Source organism: Mustelus asterias, chromosome 23 (assembly GCF_964213995.1).
Source record: "Mustelus asterias chromosome 23, sMusAst1.hap1.1, whole genome shotgun sequence".
Taxonomy (NCBI): Eukaryota; Metazoa; Chordata; class Chondrichthyes; order Carcharhiniformes; family Triakidae; genus Mustelus; species Mustelus asterias.
Window position 1 is genome coordinate 54,433,952 of NC_135823.1, and position 17,460 is coordinate 54,451,411.

Genomic DNA, 17,460 nt, shown 5'->3' on the forward strand with positions numbered 1-17,460 from the left:
AAATATCTCTTAAGAGAACTCTCCATCTATCTACCAGAAGGGTACCCAATCAGAAAGAGTTTACCAACAGTGACAATGATAAAAGAACTCCAAAGGTTTTTTTTCCAAAGCCACAACAACTGTTTGTATATGTTTTTCTGAGAGTGACTAAGTTAGTATTATTGTTTGGTAATGAATGGTCCTTGTCTTTGTTTGAACAGCATTCCAGTCAAACCTTACTTTAATTGATCTGTTCCTTGTTTAGTTAACATTCCCGGTTGGTTAAATAAATAACATGTTAATTCTTTTAAAGTGAGTGTCAGGTCTTTATGTTCATGAACCTCTAAATGCTACGGTAGAACAGTTAACACCTTCCCAAACACTTTGACAGATTATGAAGTGAGGTAAAGGAGATTAATTCTGCATCGTAACACAAAGGCAGTGGAAATTCTAAACGCTCTCCACCAGAGAAGCCACTGAAACTGAGGGGTCAACTGAAAATGTCAAAAATGAGTTTGACAGGTTTTCATTGAGTAAGGATATTGAGCATTCCAGAACCAAAGCGGGTGGTTAGTGAAGGTACAGATCGGCCACAATCTCATTGAGTGGTAAATGAGGCTTGATGGAGGAATGGTCTAATTTCTTAAGCCATCCTCAATGTTTTTTATTTATTAGTGTCACAAGTAGGCTTACATTAACACTGCACTGAAGTTACTGTGAAAATCCCCTAGTCGGGTACACTGAGGGAGAATTTAGCCTGGCCAATGCACCAAATCAGCACGTCTTTCGGACTCTGCGAGGAAACCAGAGCACCCGGAGAAAACCCACGCAGACACAGGGGGAAGGTGCAGACTCCGCACAGTCAGTGACCCAAGGCTGGAATCAAACCCAGGTCCCTGGCGCCGTGAGGCAGCAATGCTAACCACTGTGCCACGTTGACATGGAGATGGAAGGTCTTTGGAAAGTTAAAATCATTGCATTCATCTCCCCACCAACTGGACTCGCAGCTCTTGAATTCTGTCCATCACCATCTCCGCATCTCTCTCCCTTTTCAAACACTCCTTGAAGTACAAGCTTTTCATCACCTATCCTAATATCTTCTCATGTGACTTGGTTGGTTTAATTTGTTAATGCTGTGGGATATTCCAAATAAATTAAAGGTGCGATATCATGTGCATTTGCATGTTCTCCCCGCTTTCTGCATGGGTTTCCACCCAGAGGAAATCCTCCCACCATCCAAAGATGTGTGGGTTAGGTGCAATGGTCATGCTCAATTGCCCTTTAGTGTGTCCCAGGATATAGGTTAGAGATATTAGTGGGGTTACAGGGATAGGGACTAGGTAACTATGGGGGCGGCACAATGGTTAGCACTGCTGCCTCACAGCTCCAGGGACCTGGGTTTGATTCCCAGCCTCTGGTCACTGTCTGTGTGGAGTTCGCACGTTCTCCCCATGTCTGCGTGGGTTTCCTCCCGGGTGCTCCGGTTTCGCCTCACCCTCCAAAGATATGCGGGTTAGGTTGATTGGCCATGATAAATTGTCCCTTAGTGTCCCGGGATGTGTAGGTTAGAGGGGTAAATATGGGGGGTGATGGATAGGGCCTGGGTGGGATTGTTGATGTGGCAGACTCGATGGGCCGAATGGCCACCTCCTGCATTGTAGAGTTTCTACGATTCTATGAAGTTGTTTAACATGAGCAGAGCTTTGTCCTGTTTCTGTTTTTTCGATTAAAATTGTTCCTAATCTGCTGCCCGTGGATGCCTCTAGCAGAGTCCTGTGCTTATTTCTAAAAGGAAGGTTTTGTGTTTTTTATGTTGCAGGAACTCAATGGACAAACCAAAGAACTGTGCCCTCGGCTGTGCTGCATGAAGAAGTGCCAAAACGGCTATGGCTTCAACCTTCACAGTGAGAAAGCGAAGCCCGGCCAGTATATCCGATCGGTCGACCCGGATTCCCGCGCCGCGAAGGCTGGTCTGCAGGCACAGGACAGAGTTGTGGAGGTAACAGGACCATTGTTGAACTTTCCGAATCATTCTCGACGATCCCACCGCTCCCTTTAGAGTTGGGATCTAATAAACTGCGCCGGGAAAATCATGCGTTTGTCTATTGCCTCCTTCCAGGTGAACGGGGTGAATATTGAAGGGAAGAAGCATAGTGAAGTTGTGGCTTGTATTAAAGCCTGTGAGGAAGAGGCCAGGCTGCTGGTGGTGGACCCAGAAACGGATCAGTATTTCAAGAAACTGGGAATAACTCCAACGGAATCGCATCTGAAAGGTGGGACTCTGGCACGAAGCTTTATTTAGTCCAGTGAAAAATAAACTAGATACTTCATTCCATGCAGCCCTCTCCCCCACCCCCACTTTCATTGTTTGACGGGGCTGCTCTTCAACCTCTGGCTCCACTGGAATCCCGATGTTCTTTGGCTTTGGGAATTCCATGTGGAATGTTGAAGTGGGCAAGTCGGAGGACCTCCTCACAGGTATTCAGGGCGGCACAGTGATTAGCACTGCTGCTTCACGGTGCCAGGGACCCAGGTTCAGTTCCAGCCTGGGGTGACTGCCTGTGTGGAGTTTACACATTCTCCACGTGTCTGCGTGGGTATCCTTTGGGTGCTCCAGTTTCCTTCCATTGGAGGATGTGCGGGTTAGGTTGATTGACCATGCTAAATTGACCCTGAATTGCAGGATAAATATGTGGGGTTACGGGAATAGGGCCCGGGTGGGATTGTTGTCGGTGCAGGCTCGATGGGCCGAATGGCCTCCTTCTGCTCTGCAGCATAGTGATTCTAACTCCATTCACCGTTTTTAAAACCTGTGTGTCTGGAATTAATAAATGCACAGCTTGATGCTGTGCCCTGCAGTTGCCAAGAATGGAATTGAGACTGCCCACAGTCGCATCACTTTAGAGCTTCCAGCCTGAAGGCAAAATAGACGTTAATCCCATAGAGTTCCAGAGGTGAAAGTAGTCATTGGCTTCGGCTCTTGGCACACTGTTGTACAATAAAATTTGTGAAAGAGTTGGGATTCCATATCAGTGTTTTTTTTATAAAGAATATACTTTTAGTTAAACGAGTCACTGTCTCAAACCAAACTCCGTTCTGTTTGAGCTCATTTTTCTCTGACTGAAAGACTGTGCAGTAATTGACACTGTACACAGGACTGTCACAGACCCTGTTGTGATGCATCAAGTTGCATCATGCCCTTGGCAAGTGCCATTTTCAGAAGAGCTGGACCCGAACAGTTACTGAGCTTGGGTTGAGGCGATTAAATCTGAGGCAATATTTAAGCCAGGGGCCTCAGTGATTGTGTTATCAAACTCTGCAGCTTCAAGACAGTGTCCACAACAATGTTCCAGTGATAAGTGTCGACAATGTTTGTTTGTTTGTTTGTTTGTTTGTTCACTCTAGCAGTTATCATGGCCATTGTTGGCACGCCACACTACATCGGAGAGATTGAATTCAATTTCACAACTTGCCATAGTGAGGTTTGAACTTGCCGGCGTTGAATTTTATGGGAGTTTGCCCAATTTCCCACTGAAGTTACAGTATGATTGGGGAGCGCCAATGGGATTTCTACCCCCTTGATAAGGGCGGCGCAGTGGTCAGCACTGCTGCCTCACAGCACCAGGGACTCTGGTTCAATTACAGCCTTGGATGACTGTGTGGAGTTTGGAGACATGTTCTCCCCATGTTTGTGTGGGGTTTCCTCCGGGTGCTCCCGTTTCCTCCCACAGTCCAAAGATGTGCAGCTTAGGTGGATTGGCCAAGGTAAATTTCCCCTTAGTGTCCCAAGGTGTGTAGGTTAGATAGATTAGCCACGGTAAATATGTGAGGTTATGGGGAGAGAGTAGGTGAGGGGGCTTGGGTAAGATACTCTGAGTGTTGACTCGCTGGGCCTGCACTGCAGAGATTCTGTGATATTGGGGGTATGGTGGCACAGTGGTAACGTCACTGGACTAGTAATCCAGCGTCCCAGGCTAACAATCTAGGGACATGGGTTCAAATCTCATCACAGCAACTGGTAGAATGTAAATTCAAATTCAATTAATAAAAGGAAATCTGGACTATGACTATGACCACTATCATCGATTGTTAAAATAAAAAACATCTGGTTCACTAATGTTCTTTAGGGACGTAAATCTGCCATCCTTACCTGGTGTGACTGATATGACTCTTACCCTCTGAAACGGTCCAGCAAGCCATTCAGTTCAAGGGCAATTAGGAATGGGTAACAAATGTTGGCCTTGCCAGTAACACCCACATCTCATGAAAGAATCTTAAAACATACTGTTGCTAGTCCAATACCAGAACCAAAATGATACTGTGCCCAACAATTTATTGTCTTCCACTTTAGTTAACTAACATCAGTTTCTCTAACATGGTCATTCATGAAATCTGGGTCGTTTAGTGTTTGGAGTACGTTGGAAGACCGCCCACGGTTGAGACTTTTCTTCTGTTCCATTGATTTTGTTCCCTCTCCATTTCAGGGCCTTTGCCACAACCACTGGCTAATGGATCTCCACGAACACCGGTGAGTAATGACTGACAGATGTTTGATGCCACAAGCAAGTGTAGTTCTAATCCCACAATCGGCGTATTGAAGATTGTGAATGATAAATGCTGCCGCAACTCCAGTCTCTTCCATTTGAAATACAGAAACTGTTCTCGCACGGGGACTGCGCAGCAAAAGGCCATTCAGCCCACCTGGTCCATGCTCCACTTAAGCTTCCTCCCATCTAAGTGTCAGCACAACCTCTACCCCTTTCTTCCCCATATACTCATAGAATCCCTACAGTGCAGAAGGAGGCCATTTAGCCCACCAAGTCTGCACCGACCACAATTCCACCCAGGCCCTATCCCCATAACCCCACTTATTTACCCTGCTAATCACCCTGACTCTAAAGGGCAATTTAGCAAGGCCAATCAATCTGCTGTTCTCTCCCCTTAGATGCTGTCAGACCTGCTGAGATTTTCCAGCATTTTCTGTTTTTGTTTCAGATTCCAGCATCCGCAGTATTTTAATTTTTCAACTAACCCGCACATCTTTGGACTGTGGGGGAGGAAACCGGAGCGCCCGAAGGAAACCCAGGCAGGCATGGGGAGAATGTGCAAACTCCGCACAGACAGTGACCCGAGGCTGGAATCGAACCCGGGTCCCTGGCACTGTGAGGGAGCAGTGCTAACCACCGTGTCACCACGCTGCCCTTGTCTTGAGCACATTCGCTTTAACTCTTCCCTGTGGTAGCGAGTTCCACATTCTCACTAAGAAATCAACTCGGGATTTCCTAGCGATTTTTAAAAAATACGTTAAAAGCAAATTACTGCGGATGCTGGAATCTGAAACCAAAAGAGAAAAACGCTGGAAAATCTCAGCAGGTCTGGCAGCATCTATAAGCAGAGGTAAGAGTTGACGTTTCGAGTCCAGACGAGCCTTTTTCAAAGCTGAAAGGCATAAAAAATGGGGGATATTCATACTGCAGAGGGAGGGAATGAAAGATGAGTCATAGTCATAAAAACCAAGGGGAAAGACTGCTATTGGTTTTCCCCAGAGAGAATAAAGTGTGTAACACCCTTTTTATTCTCTCTGTGGACAGCTATTAACAGTCTTTTCCCCTGGTTTCTGTGGCTATGATTCATCCTTCATTCCCTCCCTCTGCAGTATAAATATCCCCCACTTTCTATGTCTTTCAGCTTTGACAAAGAGTCATCTGGACTCGAAACGTCAGTTCTTATCTCTCCTTTATAGGTGCTGCCAGACCTGCTGAGATTTTCCAGCGTTTTTCTCTTTTAGGTTTAAAAATATGTTATTGCCCTCTCGTTTTGCTCCTGCCCACGATTGGAAATGTTCTCTGTGTGTAAGCCTTCAATAATTTTACAACCCCTGGTCACCCCTCAGCTGTAGATTGCACTAAAGCACGCACAACCGTAGAAGTATTCAGAGATTGTTCGTGGTGGGAGTTGGACAGTGCTGTCCAGGAGAGAGCACCATTTGGAAGTGGCATGTATGGAGGGATTAGTTAACAACATGCTTTCACCATTACCAGAACTTCTAGAACGTGCATCCACCGGCCAGGTGGATGCTGTCTTCAAAACTTGGAGAGGAACAATTTTTGTCTGGGGGTGAAATAGATACTTTTGATGCCCGGCAATAGAAATGGACATGGGGGTGGAATTGGATAATGGATGGTTGAATCCATCTCCCCCTTCCTTCATTCAAAATTACCAGCAAGATTTCCATTCTTCCAATCGTGTCCTTGATTGCAAATATCCTGTGTCTTGCTGAGCCACACACTAAGTGCAATTTAGTTGCTGTGAGGGAGGTGCTGCTCAGCAGGAGGGAAGCTAGTGGGAGTCCCTTGTCACTATTCCTTGGGAGACCCGATGCTATTATAAGAGAAACAAGTACAGACCTGGGCATCGTTGGGTGTCCCAGTGAAGTAAGGCCAGATGCTCAGGCTCTTGTGAGCTGCCGACTAATAAGGGGCTGGCTTCTCAGTACTGGCTGGGAACCAAGGCCTTCGTTGAGTGTTTGGCTTTTGAAACGCAACAGTACTAAACACCGTAGTCATGTAACCTCTGCCCAGGAGGTAATCTCTTGTGATCTGCCATTTTATATCAGTTCAGTAAAGACATACTATGAGAAAGCATTGCTTTCTTTGAACAATAAACGTAGGGCCATAATTCCTGGCTGCCCAGTGTTGGTTGTTGGGGGGAACCACTGGGAAGTCCCTCTGGGAAGTCCCTCAAGGTAAGGGTTCACCTGTCATTGTCCAGAAGTACTAACTGACACTGCTTTAAATTGCTAACTATGGACGTTTCTGCCCGTTTGACACACATAGTTGCTCTGAAAGAGTTAGAAGGGGAATAAAAAGCACTTCTAACTTCAGAGTAACTGAGCCCTGTACTTACAGCGCCAGGGACCCGGCTTCAATTCCGGTTTGGGTCGCTGTCTGTGTGGAGTGCAAAGAACCCATTGAACAGTCTGTGATTGTAGCAACACAGCTTGAAGAATCATGTGAATTCACACAGCTAAATGATGAATAGATTAAAGATAGAGACCCCCTTAGTGGCAGAAAGCTACCGAAAGACGAGAAACACATGCGCAGGAGAATGATAGATGCGCGTAGAAATACGGAGATTGTAAAACATCCGTTAGAACACAGATATAGCAGAAGAGACCAGGAGATACATTGTCCGGAAAGACTTTCTGGGCTGAAGGAACAGAGCAATTATAGATCAAGGCCAGGATGCAAATGCTGTGAAAGACATCATACGAAGGAAGAGAAGGATTGCCCAGGGTGGGAAAAGTAGTGTTTTAACTGCAAGAAGCCAAATCATTTCGCATACAAGTGTTTGGCTTGAAAGAAGCAAAATAAGCCTATACAGATGGCCACTTGGAGATATCAGCAGAAGAGTCTAATGAAGCACGATACACCATATGGTAGGTGGGGTCAGTCAAGTCGATAGGTGATTTAAGTAGTTTGAGACTGTTGCAATGATGACTGCAGAAGGAGAGTATCAAGCAAACCAAGATAGTGTTTGATCGACACCAGTGCGTTATGCCACGTGGTGAGCTTCACAGACCTGTGGAAAGTAGCTCAAATTGGGGATCCAGAAAGGATGCCCTCAAAAGTATGGATGAGGTTATATGATGGCTCCACACTCATACTGAGACGACAAATTAGTCTGAGAGCCCAATGCAATGGCAAGAAAGAAAATCTGGAATTCTGGATCATAAATAGGACGCAACTGCCAATCATCTCAGCTGACACATGTCTACAGCTTTAACTGGTAACGCTGAACTTGCAAGCAGAGATTTATAGCTTGTTGTAGCACTCTTAAACCATTAATTGCTGAACAGATCCTACAGGAGGACAAAGATGTGTTTGCAGGGTTGGGATGTCTACCTGGAGAATATCATCTCAAAGTAGATGGGTGGAAGACCAATTCAGTTTAAAGTTTATTTATTAGTCACAAGTACACTTACGTTAACACTGCACTGAAGTTACTGTGAAAATCCCCTAGCCGCCACACTCCGGCACCTGTTTGGGTCCACAAAGAGTATTTAGCATGGCTGATGCACCTAACCAGCACATCTTTTGAACTGTGGGAGGAAACCGGAGCACCCGGAGGAAACCCAACGCAAACACGGGGAGAACGTGCAGGCTCCGTACAGACAGTGACCCAAGCCGGGAATCGAACCCCAGTCCCTGGTGTTGTGAGGCAGCAGTGCTAACCACCGTGCCGCCCCTTTTGAGAAGCGTTCCAGCTGCCCTCAAGTTGAGCCTTAAAAAAAACAAGATAAAAGAGTTGGAAAAGAAGCAGTAAACAAGAAAGTGACAGCCGCCACAGACTGGATTAGCAGCATGGTAGCAATGAAACAGCCTGGAAAGCTGCAAGTATGCCTAGACCCACAGGATCTAAATAAAGCGCTGAAGAGATCTATCTCACTACCCCATGCCAGCCATTGAAGGAATTTTGTGACAATTTGCCAAGGCAGCGACCTTTACCCTGGATGGGAAGGATGGTTACTGGCAAGTGAAGCTGGATGAGTGTAGCAACTTTCTAATGATATTCTGGATGTCGCTCGGGAGATACAGATGGTTGCACATGCTGTTGGCATATCCACAGCTCCAGAAGAGTATCGACGCAGACAGCATGAGATCTTCCTGGAGTAAAAGCTATAGTGGATAATCTACTAATTTATGAGGAGACAATGGAAGAAGCCATAACTGATCATGATCAAAATTTAACATGACTGCTAAATTAACGTGAAGTTAGAATCATAGAATCTCTACAGTGCAGAAGGAGGCCATTCAGCCCATTGAGTCTGCACCAACCACAATCTCCCCCCCCCCCCCCCCCCCCCCCCCCCAGCCCCTATCCACGTATCCCCACATATTTACGCTGCTAATACCCCTGATACTAAATGGCAATTTAGTATGGCCAATCCAACTAACCCACACCAATTTTTTCTTGTGCAGGAAAGAAAGCATTGATTTTCGAAAGGTAAACTCTACCATATGCTATCCTGCGAAATAAATATACATGTAAAGCAAATAGGAATCGTAGAATTATGGAATTAAGAATCTACTGATGACCATGAAACCACTGCCAATTGTCGGAAAAAACCCATCTGGTTCATTAATGTCCTTCAGGGAAGGAAATCTGCCGTCCTTACCCGGTCTGGCCTACATGTGACTTCAGAGCCATAGCAATGTGGTTGACTCTCAAATGACCACAGGCAACTAGGGATGGGCGATAAATACCGGCCAGCCAGTGAGGCTCGTGAATTAATAAAAAAAATAGAATCCCACAGTGCGGAAAGAGGCCGTTCAGCCCATCGAATTTGCAGCGAGATTCTGACAGAATATCTTACCCAGGCCCTATCCCTATAATTTCACATTTACTCTGTTAATCCCCCTACCTGGCACATCTTGGGACGCTAAGAGACAATTTAGCATGGTCAATACACCTAACCAGCACATCTTTCAGATTATGGGAGGAAACCGGAGCACCCGGAGGAAACCCATGCAGACGGGGAGAATGTGCAAACTCCACGTAGCCACCCAATGTCGGAATTGAACCTGGGTCCCTGGTGCTGTGAGGCAGTAGTGCTAGCCATTGTGCTGTCCCTGTGAATGTAACGTAACTCATGAATTGTGAATGTAAGTGTATCCAGCAATGGGGAGTAGTGCCACTGACTGAACTGGACAACAAGGTCGCACTTGGATCCCAATCCAGACCCTAATGCGAAATGAGCAGCTCAGAAATAAATGGGGCTATGGGGAAAGTGCTGATGGGCCATGACTGATTGGAAAGCTCTTATGAAATGGGTTAGTACAGGCATAATGGTCTGAATGACCTCTTTTAGTGCTTTAAGAGTCAATGTTGTAAGCTCCTTAAGCATCTAATGTCCTCCATTGGAAAGTGGGAAACTGAGACATCTTGCATTAGACCCATTCCCTCACCTCATTAGTGCTCTGTGCCTCTTTAGGAGGTGGTAATGTTTTGGAGTCCCAGGTTCAAATCCCACCATGGCAGCTATGAATTCCCTGAAAACACATCTGGAATTAAAAGTCTCATGATCATCAAACCATTGTCGATTGTTGTAAAAACGCATCTGGTTCACTGGTTCCCTTTAGGGAAGGAAATCTGCTGTCCTTACCTGTTCTCTCCTATATGTGACTCCAGACCCATAGCAAAAACTTCTAAGTGTCCCCTGAAAGTGTTCTAGCAAGATACTCAGTTGAAGGGCAATTAGGGATGGGCAATAACTGCTGGCCTTGCCCGTGACACCCACATCCAAATACTGAATTTTTAAACAATTAATCCAACCTCAGGACGTTTTGCATATTGACAATTAATTGCAATCCAGATGAGGGTTCATTTATTCTGTACACGTCTAATCTCTGTTAATATTTCTCATTTCTGGGATGTTATTCTTGCCTGAAGCAACTTCAGATTCAGTTACCATGTGATGAGAATGGAAACTTGTTATTCCTGCAGTATGCCCCTCTGAGGTCAGAAAATAGACAAGATATAGCTTGTTTATTTATTGGTTTCTCAAGTAGGCTTACATTAACACTGCAATGAAGTTACTGAGAAAATCTCCCAGTCACCACACTCGGCCTGTTCGGGTACACTGAGCGAGAAGTTAGCATGGCCAATGCACTAGCGCATCTTTTGGACTGTGGGAGGAAACCGGAGCACCTGGAGGAAATCCACGCAGACACTGGGGGAACATGCAAACACCATACAGACAGTGACCTAAGCCGGGAATTGAACCCAGGTCCCTGGTGCTGTGAGGCAGCAGTGCTAACCACTGTGCCATCGTGCTGTCTAATTTATAGGTTGGAAGGGTCAAGATCCACTATCAGAATCCTCAGCCACTGAGACATTTGCCAGTTCTTCAATAGAGGGAGATAATGTTGAATGCCTTGGCTAGCAAATAGTGTTTATATACTTACAAACACCTGGGGTTTTCTACATTAAAGGTGCTGTACAAATACAGGGTTTTGTTCGACACATGGTGTGAATATTTCTTACTTTCTTTGCAGTTCCATTTTAACAATGTTTAAATAGCTTGGGTTTAAATTCCCGGCTTGGGTCACTGTCTGTGTGGAGTCTGCACGTTCTCCCAGTGTCTGCGTGGGTTTCCTCCGGGTGCTTCGGTTTCCTCCCACAGTCCAAAGATGTGCGGGTTAGGTTGATTGGCCATGCTAAAATTGCCCCTTAGTGTCCTGAGATGCATAGGTTAGAGGGATTAGCGGGTAAATATGTAGGGTTATGGGGGTAGGGCCTAGGTGGGATTGTGGTCGGTGCAGATTCGATGGGCCAGATGGCCTCTTTCTGCACTGTAGGGTTTCTATTCTATGACAGCTGACTGGGTTAGATTAAATGGATCCTTGTTGTATTAAGTGCCACCAATTCTGCTATGGCACCTGTGAAATTGCCAATAGCAGCGCACATTAATTTTTGTTCTACTAATGTTACAATTTCTGTGAAAAGCAAATTCAGTTTTGCTTGTAAACACACTTACAGGGAAGCAAAAATCTTGTAAAGATGGTGAATCTTGCCAACTTCCAACGCAGTGCAACTTGATCGTGCCAAACAATTTGCACGCCTTCAGCAATGAAGCTTTGCTAGATGCTTACCTCATAGTGGACGTTGGGCACGAGGAGAGAAAACAACAAATGCTTCCGCCGGTGGGGCATTCTAGGACGAGAGGTCATAGTCTTAGGATAAGGAGTAGCAAATTTAAAACAGAGGTGAGGAGAATTTGCGAATCTGTGGAATTCACAACCCCAAATTGCGGTGGATGCTGGGACAGTGAGTAAATTTGAGGAGGAGTTGGACAGATTTTTATTTGGTTCTGGGGAGAAGGCAGGAAAATGCGATTGAGGAGCATATCGGCCATGATGGAATGGCGGAGCGTACTCAATGGGCCAAATGGCCTAATTCTGCTCCTATATCTTATGAACTCATGAACCTAAATGTGCGCCACTCCACACTTTGTGACCTAATTAGTTTAGATCAGTCAGTGAGAAAGTACCTTTTGCCTGAGGGTAAATGCAACTAAAATGAATTATCCTACATTGGCTGACAGCACGGCTATCAATTTTCCTGAGTGCAAATTGACTTAATTCAAAATAAATTCTTTCCACATGGCAGGAACGGATGGTATGTTGACCTGTGAAGGATTCCAGTATTTCAGAAGTGCAAATGAAAGGGTCACCGCGCATTACGGTGGACTGCATCAGACTGTGTACAACCTCTGAGTGGTCATATATAACTAATGCTGGTGACAGATAATGGCATTTATTGTGCCCAGTTTTTGGTTTCCTTATTTGAGGAAGGATGTGGTGGCATTGGAGGCAGTTCAGAAGAGGTTCACCGGATTGATTCCGGGGATGAAAGGGTTAACGCATGAGGAGATGTTAAACCATTTGGGCCTATGCTCGCTGGAGTTTAGAAGGATGAGAGGTGATCTGATCGAGGTAAATAAACTTCTAAAAGGGGTCAATGAGTAAACGTAGACCAAATGTTTCCACTTATGGAGCAATCTAGAACAAGAGGTCACAGGTATAGGTTGAGAGGCGGTAGATTTAAAACTGAGATGAGGAGGAACTACTTCTCGCAGAGGGTGGTGAATTTGTGGAACACTCTGTCCCATAGCGCGGCGGAGCCTGAATCATTGAATGGTTTCAAGAGGGAGATAGATATGTTTCTGATTAAACATGGGTTAAAGGGATATGGGGAACAGGTAGAGAGGTGAATTTGAAACCAGGGAGAGAGCAACCATGATCTGAGTGAATGGTGGTACAGGCTCGTAGGGCTGAATTTGCTTATTTCTGCTCCTAATTTCTAGGTTCGTGTATCTGTAACAGAGCATGCCGTTGTCTTAAAGTTTAAACCTGTAACACAGAAGGTTTCAATTTGATTTTATTTATTTCCCCACAGATGACTGGAGAATCCCCTTCATCACTATTATGAGTTAAAATGTACTGGCTTTGACATTATTTTCTTGATTTAGCAGTTAGCCGAAAGGAATTATTTTGAACTTTCTAGCAAGGTGAGATACAATGATGGTGCGTGTTGGCTGAAACAAGACTGTAATTAAAAACCCAGTTCCCCACAAATTAGCGCAACTTAATTGCAGGCCTTGGTATTTTTCAACTCTTTGGGGGTGTTTCATATTGTATGGAGAACAGTGATTATTTCTAAGAGTATCTCGCATTTTCTTCGCATGGCTGCATACAAAGGTCTAATCAGACTTTTAAATGAAATTTATTTAGTCAAATTATAGGAATTATAATCTAAGGGGACTCTAATAATATGAATTGGATTGCCGAAGCATCCCAATTTTTTTTTTAAAAGCATCATACTCTTGTGATGCGCATACAATTGGAGCAGTGCCCTAATTAAAGTTGCAAAGCCAAGTTCTGTTTTGAAGCAACTTGCTTCCATGAATAGCATCACAATTAGAAACCTGGATCTTTGAACATTGCAAAAAAAAATCTAATCCGAAAGTAAGTTTTCATTCAGCCTACTTTTTCTCCAAGTACATGTTACGTAGGATTTGCAGCTCAGAAATGGATCTTACTGGACATTTCTGGTCTTATGTTCCACGCAACTCTCCTCTTATCTCTCACCATTTCACCCCATCAACGTGTCCTTTTAATGCTTTCTCCCACATGTTTATCTTGCTTTATCTTAAGTGCAGCTGTGTATCCTACTAAACCGCTCCCTGTGGTAGTGAGTTCCACTTTCTATTTTGATTTTATTATTGTCACATGTATTAACATAGTGAAAAGTATTGTTTCTTGCGCACTATACAGACAAAGCATACTGTTCATAGAGAAGAAAAGGAGAGGATGCAGAATGTATTGGTTACAGTCATAGCTAGGGTGTAGAGAAAGATCAACTTAATGCAAGGTAGGTCCATTCAAAAGTCTGATGGCAGCAGGGAAGTCGAGAGCTTCATGTTTTTAGGTGTCCAGATCACCAACAACCTGTCCTGGTCCCCCCATGCCGACACTATAGTTAAGAAAGCCCACCCAGCCTCTACTTTCTCAGAAGCCTAAGGAAATTTGGCATGTCAGCTACGACTCACCAACTTTTACAGATGCACCATAGAAAGCATTCTTTCTGGTTGTATCACAGCTTGGGATGCCTCCTGCTCTGCCCAAGACCGCAAGGAACTACAAAAGGTCGTGAATGTAGCCCAATCCATCACGCAAACCAGCCTCCCATTCATTGATTCTGTCTACACTTCCCACTGCCTCGGAAAAGCAGCCAGCATAATTAAGGACACCACGCACCCTGGACATTCTCTCTTCCACCTTCTTCCTCTGAGGTCACATACCAACCGACTCGAGAACAGTTTCTTCCCTGCTGCTGCTCAGACTTTTGAATGGACTTGCCTTGCATTAAGTTGATCTTTCTCTTCGCCCTAGCTATGACTATAACACATTCTGCGCAGTCTCCTTTCCTTCTCTATGAACGGTATGCTTTGTATAGCGTGCAAGAAACAATACTTTTCACTGTATATTAATACATGTGACAATAATAAATCAAATCAAAAGGGAAGAAACTGTCCTGCTCAAGTTTCTCCTGAATTCCCTCTTGGATTCATTGGTGACGACCCCTCGTTTTGGACATGCCTTTCCTATTCATTAATTTAAAGATGTCTAATCAGGGTGGCACACTGCCACTGGTGTTCTCTTTTCCAATCGGGTTAGACAGTTTATTGCGTGGTTTTGTTTTTCTTTGTGTGTTTACTTTTCTTTTTGTTTTTAAAACCGATGCAGATGAAGGGAGACCTAGACAATGATCCATTTGCGGAGAGCGGATTGAATTTGAGCCCGACAGCAGCTGAAACCAGAGAGAAAATGCAAGCGAAGCGCAAGAACAAGAGGGCCCCTGCGATGGACTGGAACAAGAAGCATGAAATTTTCAGCAACTTTTAAGCTGAGTGGATTGTCCATTTTGAACTCTTGGGTTCCCCTGACCTTGGGGCAGAGTTAACATCCTCACTCCATTGACCTTTTTGTTTCCTCTCCACATCAATGGCTGACGCGGCAGAAGATTTTTTTTTTTAAAAAGCCCGTTAATATGACTATTAAAAGACTGTGACCAAGGCTTTACCTTTTTTCACGCCAGCTGCTTAATTCCTTTGTGCTTAAGGTATATCTTGCATAAGATTTGTCGTAGCGCCGTTTTAATCGTACTAGTGAACAGATGAATGTTTTTCCACCACGTTTTTTTTTGCTTAATATTTTTTTTAACTGGGGGCTGAGTCTTGACGCTGCAATCAGTCCTCATTACAGGACAAGAATAACTGGATTATTTCGACAGCAGCCATGTGAAATCTTGAGTGCGACTTACTTGCTTGGCCTAACAACCTACAGGCTATCGATCCTTCTGCTCGAGGGCCGGGTCTCGTAAGTATCTCCCAAGCTGACTGGCTAAAAATGTCTTGGCTTACCTGGTCGTGTCTTTTGACGCCCTCCTGGGCGTTCGTTTCGCCAGGTGGGTGGGTTGAAATGCAAAGCCTTATGGGATTTGATGGCAAATTACAAAATGTGAGGTGGGTGAAGAGGGGGAGAGCAAGAACGGGGGCCTAATGTTCCTGAGCATTACGGCCCTGATGTCCTACACTATACAGAGGAACCATTTTACTGCACATTAGAAATGGCTTGATTTTCTTTTTGTATCCCAACTGCTGTTTTAGGCAGCACTGAAAATACTTCTACATTCCACCCCATTCCCCCACCCCCCTCCGACCTTGCAACATGTCCACCAGATTTATATTGATGGTAATGCGTTGCTAACTGAGTCACTTCAAGCAGTAAGATTTGAGAGCTTAATGATGGGGATTGAATATTGGCTTCTCGCACACTGGCACATCACTACATCACTCTTTCCTTTTGAGTTGGCGAGAGAGGGCAGGTGCGTTTTAAATGGCGTCACTGGTCAGCTATTAATAAACACGTGCTTCACAATACATTTAAATCGACTGATAGTACACAGCTGACAGCACCAAAATAAGATTTTTTAAAAAAGTTTTATCGACAAGAGTGTAATGATAGTGGCACTAACCAATCACTGTGACACACAGTCAGTATTCAGGTTGGTCCCTTTTTTAAAAATATAGTAATGCAATCTATTTAAACAGCATATTCTAAGGTTCCCTTGAGGTCTGTGCGCTAATGAGGTGAAGGAAGTTGGCAGGGAGGGAGAGGGCAAAATAGGGTGTGATTGTCACAGATGGATTTCCTGCATTGATTTGAGAATTGTAAAGGGTAGTGGGTTAGTACCTTTTTGAGGATGCTCTAGATTCTGTCTAGCTCCTGTTTATACTCACTTTCCCTACATTCCCTTTTAATATTTTCCAGCAACGAATTCTGAGAGTGATATCATTAATTTTCTTGTCTGCCTGCATGTTCTAGACTCAGCAGGCTGCAGTTCTTGGATGATATATTTTGTTGATATCATCACTCCAACCCCACCTCCTGCAACTCTCTTTCCAACTTTGTATACTTTAATGAACCTTAATCACACCAGGCCAAAATCTAGGTGCCACATTTTTGAATAGCTTCTACGTATTCGAGGTATAAAATAACCAGAAGCATTGCACAGGGGGCTAACGGAGGAGTGGGTAATGCTGTCTGGGGGTTCACGTGGATCTTGCAAGTTTTGGGCTAAAGCGTGCACGAACCTTTTGACGATATGAAAACCAGGAAATACTGGAAGCATTGGGGTCAGGGGTCATGTGTGGAGAGCAAAACGAGAGTTCAGATTTCGGGTCGATAGCTGTTCACTGGAACGTTGCATTCAATCCTGCCCTTCGATACGAAGCGATCAACTCTTGTATCTCCCTCCAGAGATGCTGTCTGGATCTCATGGGTATTTTCCAGCATTTTCTTTTCATGTCTCTTTTCCTAATTTCCAGTATCTACAATATTTTTCTTTTTTGATTATGATACTAGTGTGAAACGCTGGAAGGGGAAAAAAGGGCTTGGAAAAACTGAAGAATCTATATAAAAAAGGAAGATGATTGCGGGCGGTTGCCTGCAGCAAGAGGTGGAATCTGTTAATCAGCATGACAACCATCTATGTGGATAGGAACTGAATAATCTTCGCTTTCTAGCTGAATACTTTGCAGTCAATAATGCAAGATAAATAGCTACTTGAAGGAAAGCACGCAAACATTTATAGAAACAGGCAAATTTCTGATACCAGTGATTTGTGCGGTCGTTATACCTTCTGAGAATCTAGTTTGAAAATCTCATAAGCACATTTCAGTAACTTGTATAATACTGTCTTCTGTGTATACTGTATATTGTTAATAAATGTATTTCAGCATGACAAAGCGGACTGCTTTTGGTTCATTAAATTGGATTTTGGTGGCATTCCAGAGAACATGTCCTCGCAAACCATAACTTGCATTAAAGGCTCCGTGTGAATGTATAGAACTTC

General features: G+C 44.4%; 2 protein-coding genes across 3 annotated transcripts in view; one reads left to right on the top strand and one right to left on the bottom strand.

The window, feature by feature from the left end:
* nherf2 (NHERF family PDZ scaffold protein 2) overlaps nt 1–17,428 on the top strand; it is a 140,544-nt gene extending 123,116 nt beyond the window's left edge. Inside the window, exons 3-7 of one of the 2 annotated variants that reach the window (XR_013500693.1) lie at nt 1,799–1,978; nt 2,099–2,252; nt 4,464–4,507; nt 14,790–15,422; nt 16,971–17,350. Coding sequence is in view for 1 of the 2 variants with exons in the window: in XM_078240689.1 (XP_078096815.1) it covers nt 1,799–1,978; nt 2,099–2,252; nt 4,464–4,507; nt 14,790–14,948 (537 nt within the window). In the remaining variant the exon portion in view is untranslated. Of the gene's footprint in view, nt 1–1,798; nt 1,979–2,098; nt 2,253–4,463; nt 4,508–14,789 lie in introns of both variants that reach the window. The other variant, XM_078240689.1, reaches the window with a different exon arrangement.
* nthl1 (nth-like DNA glycosylase 1) overlaps nt 1–17,460 on the bottom strand; it is a 324,946-nt gene that overhangs the window by 272,079 nt on the left and 35,407 nt on the right. The window lies entirely within an intron of this gene.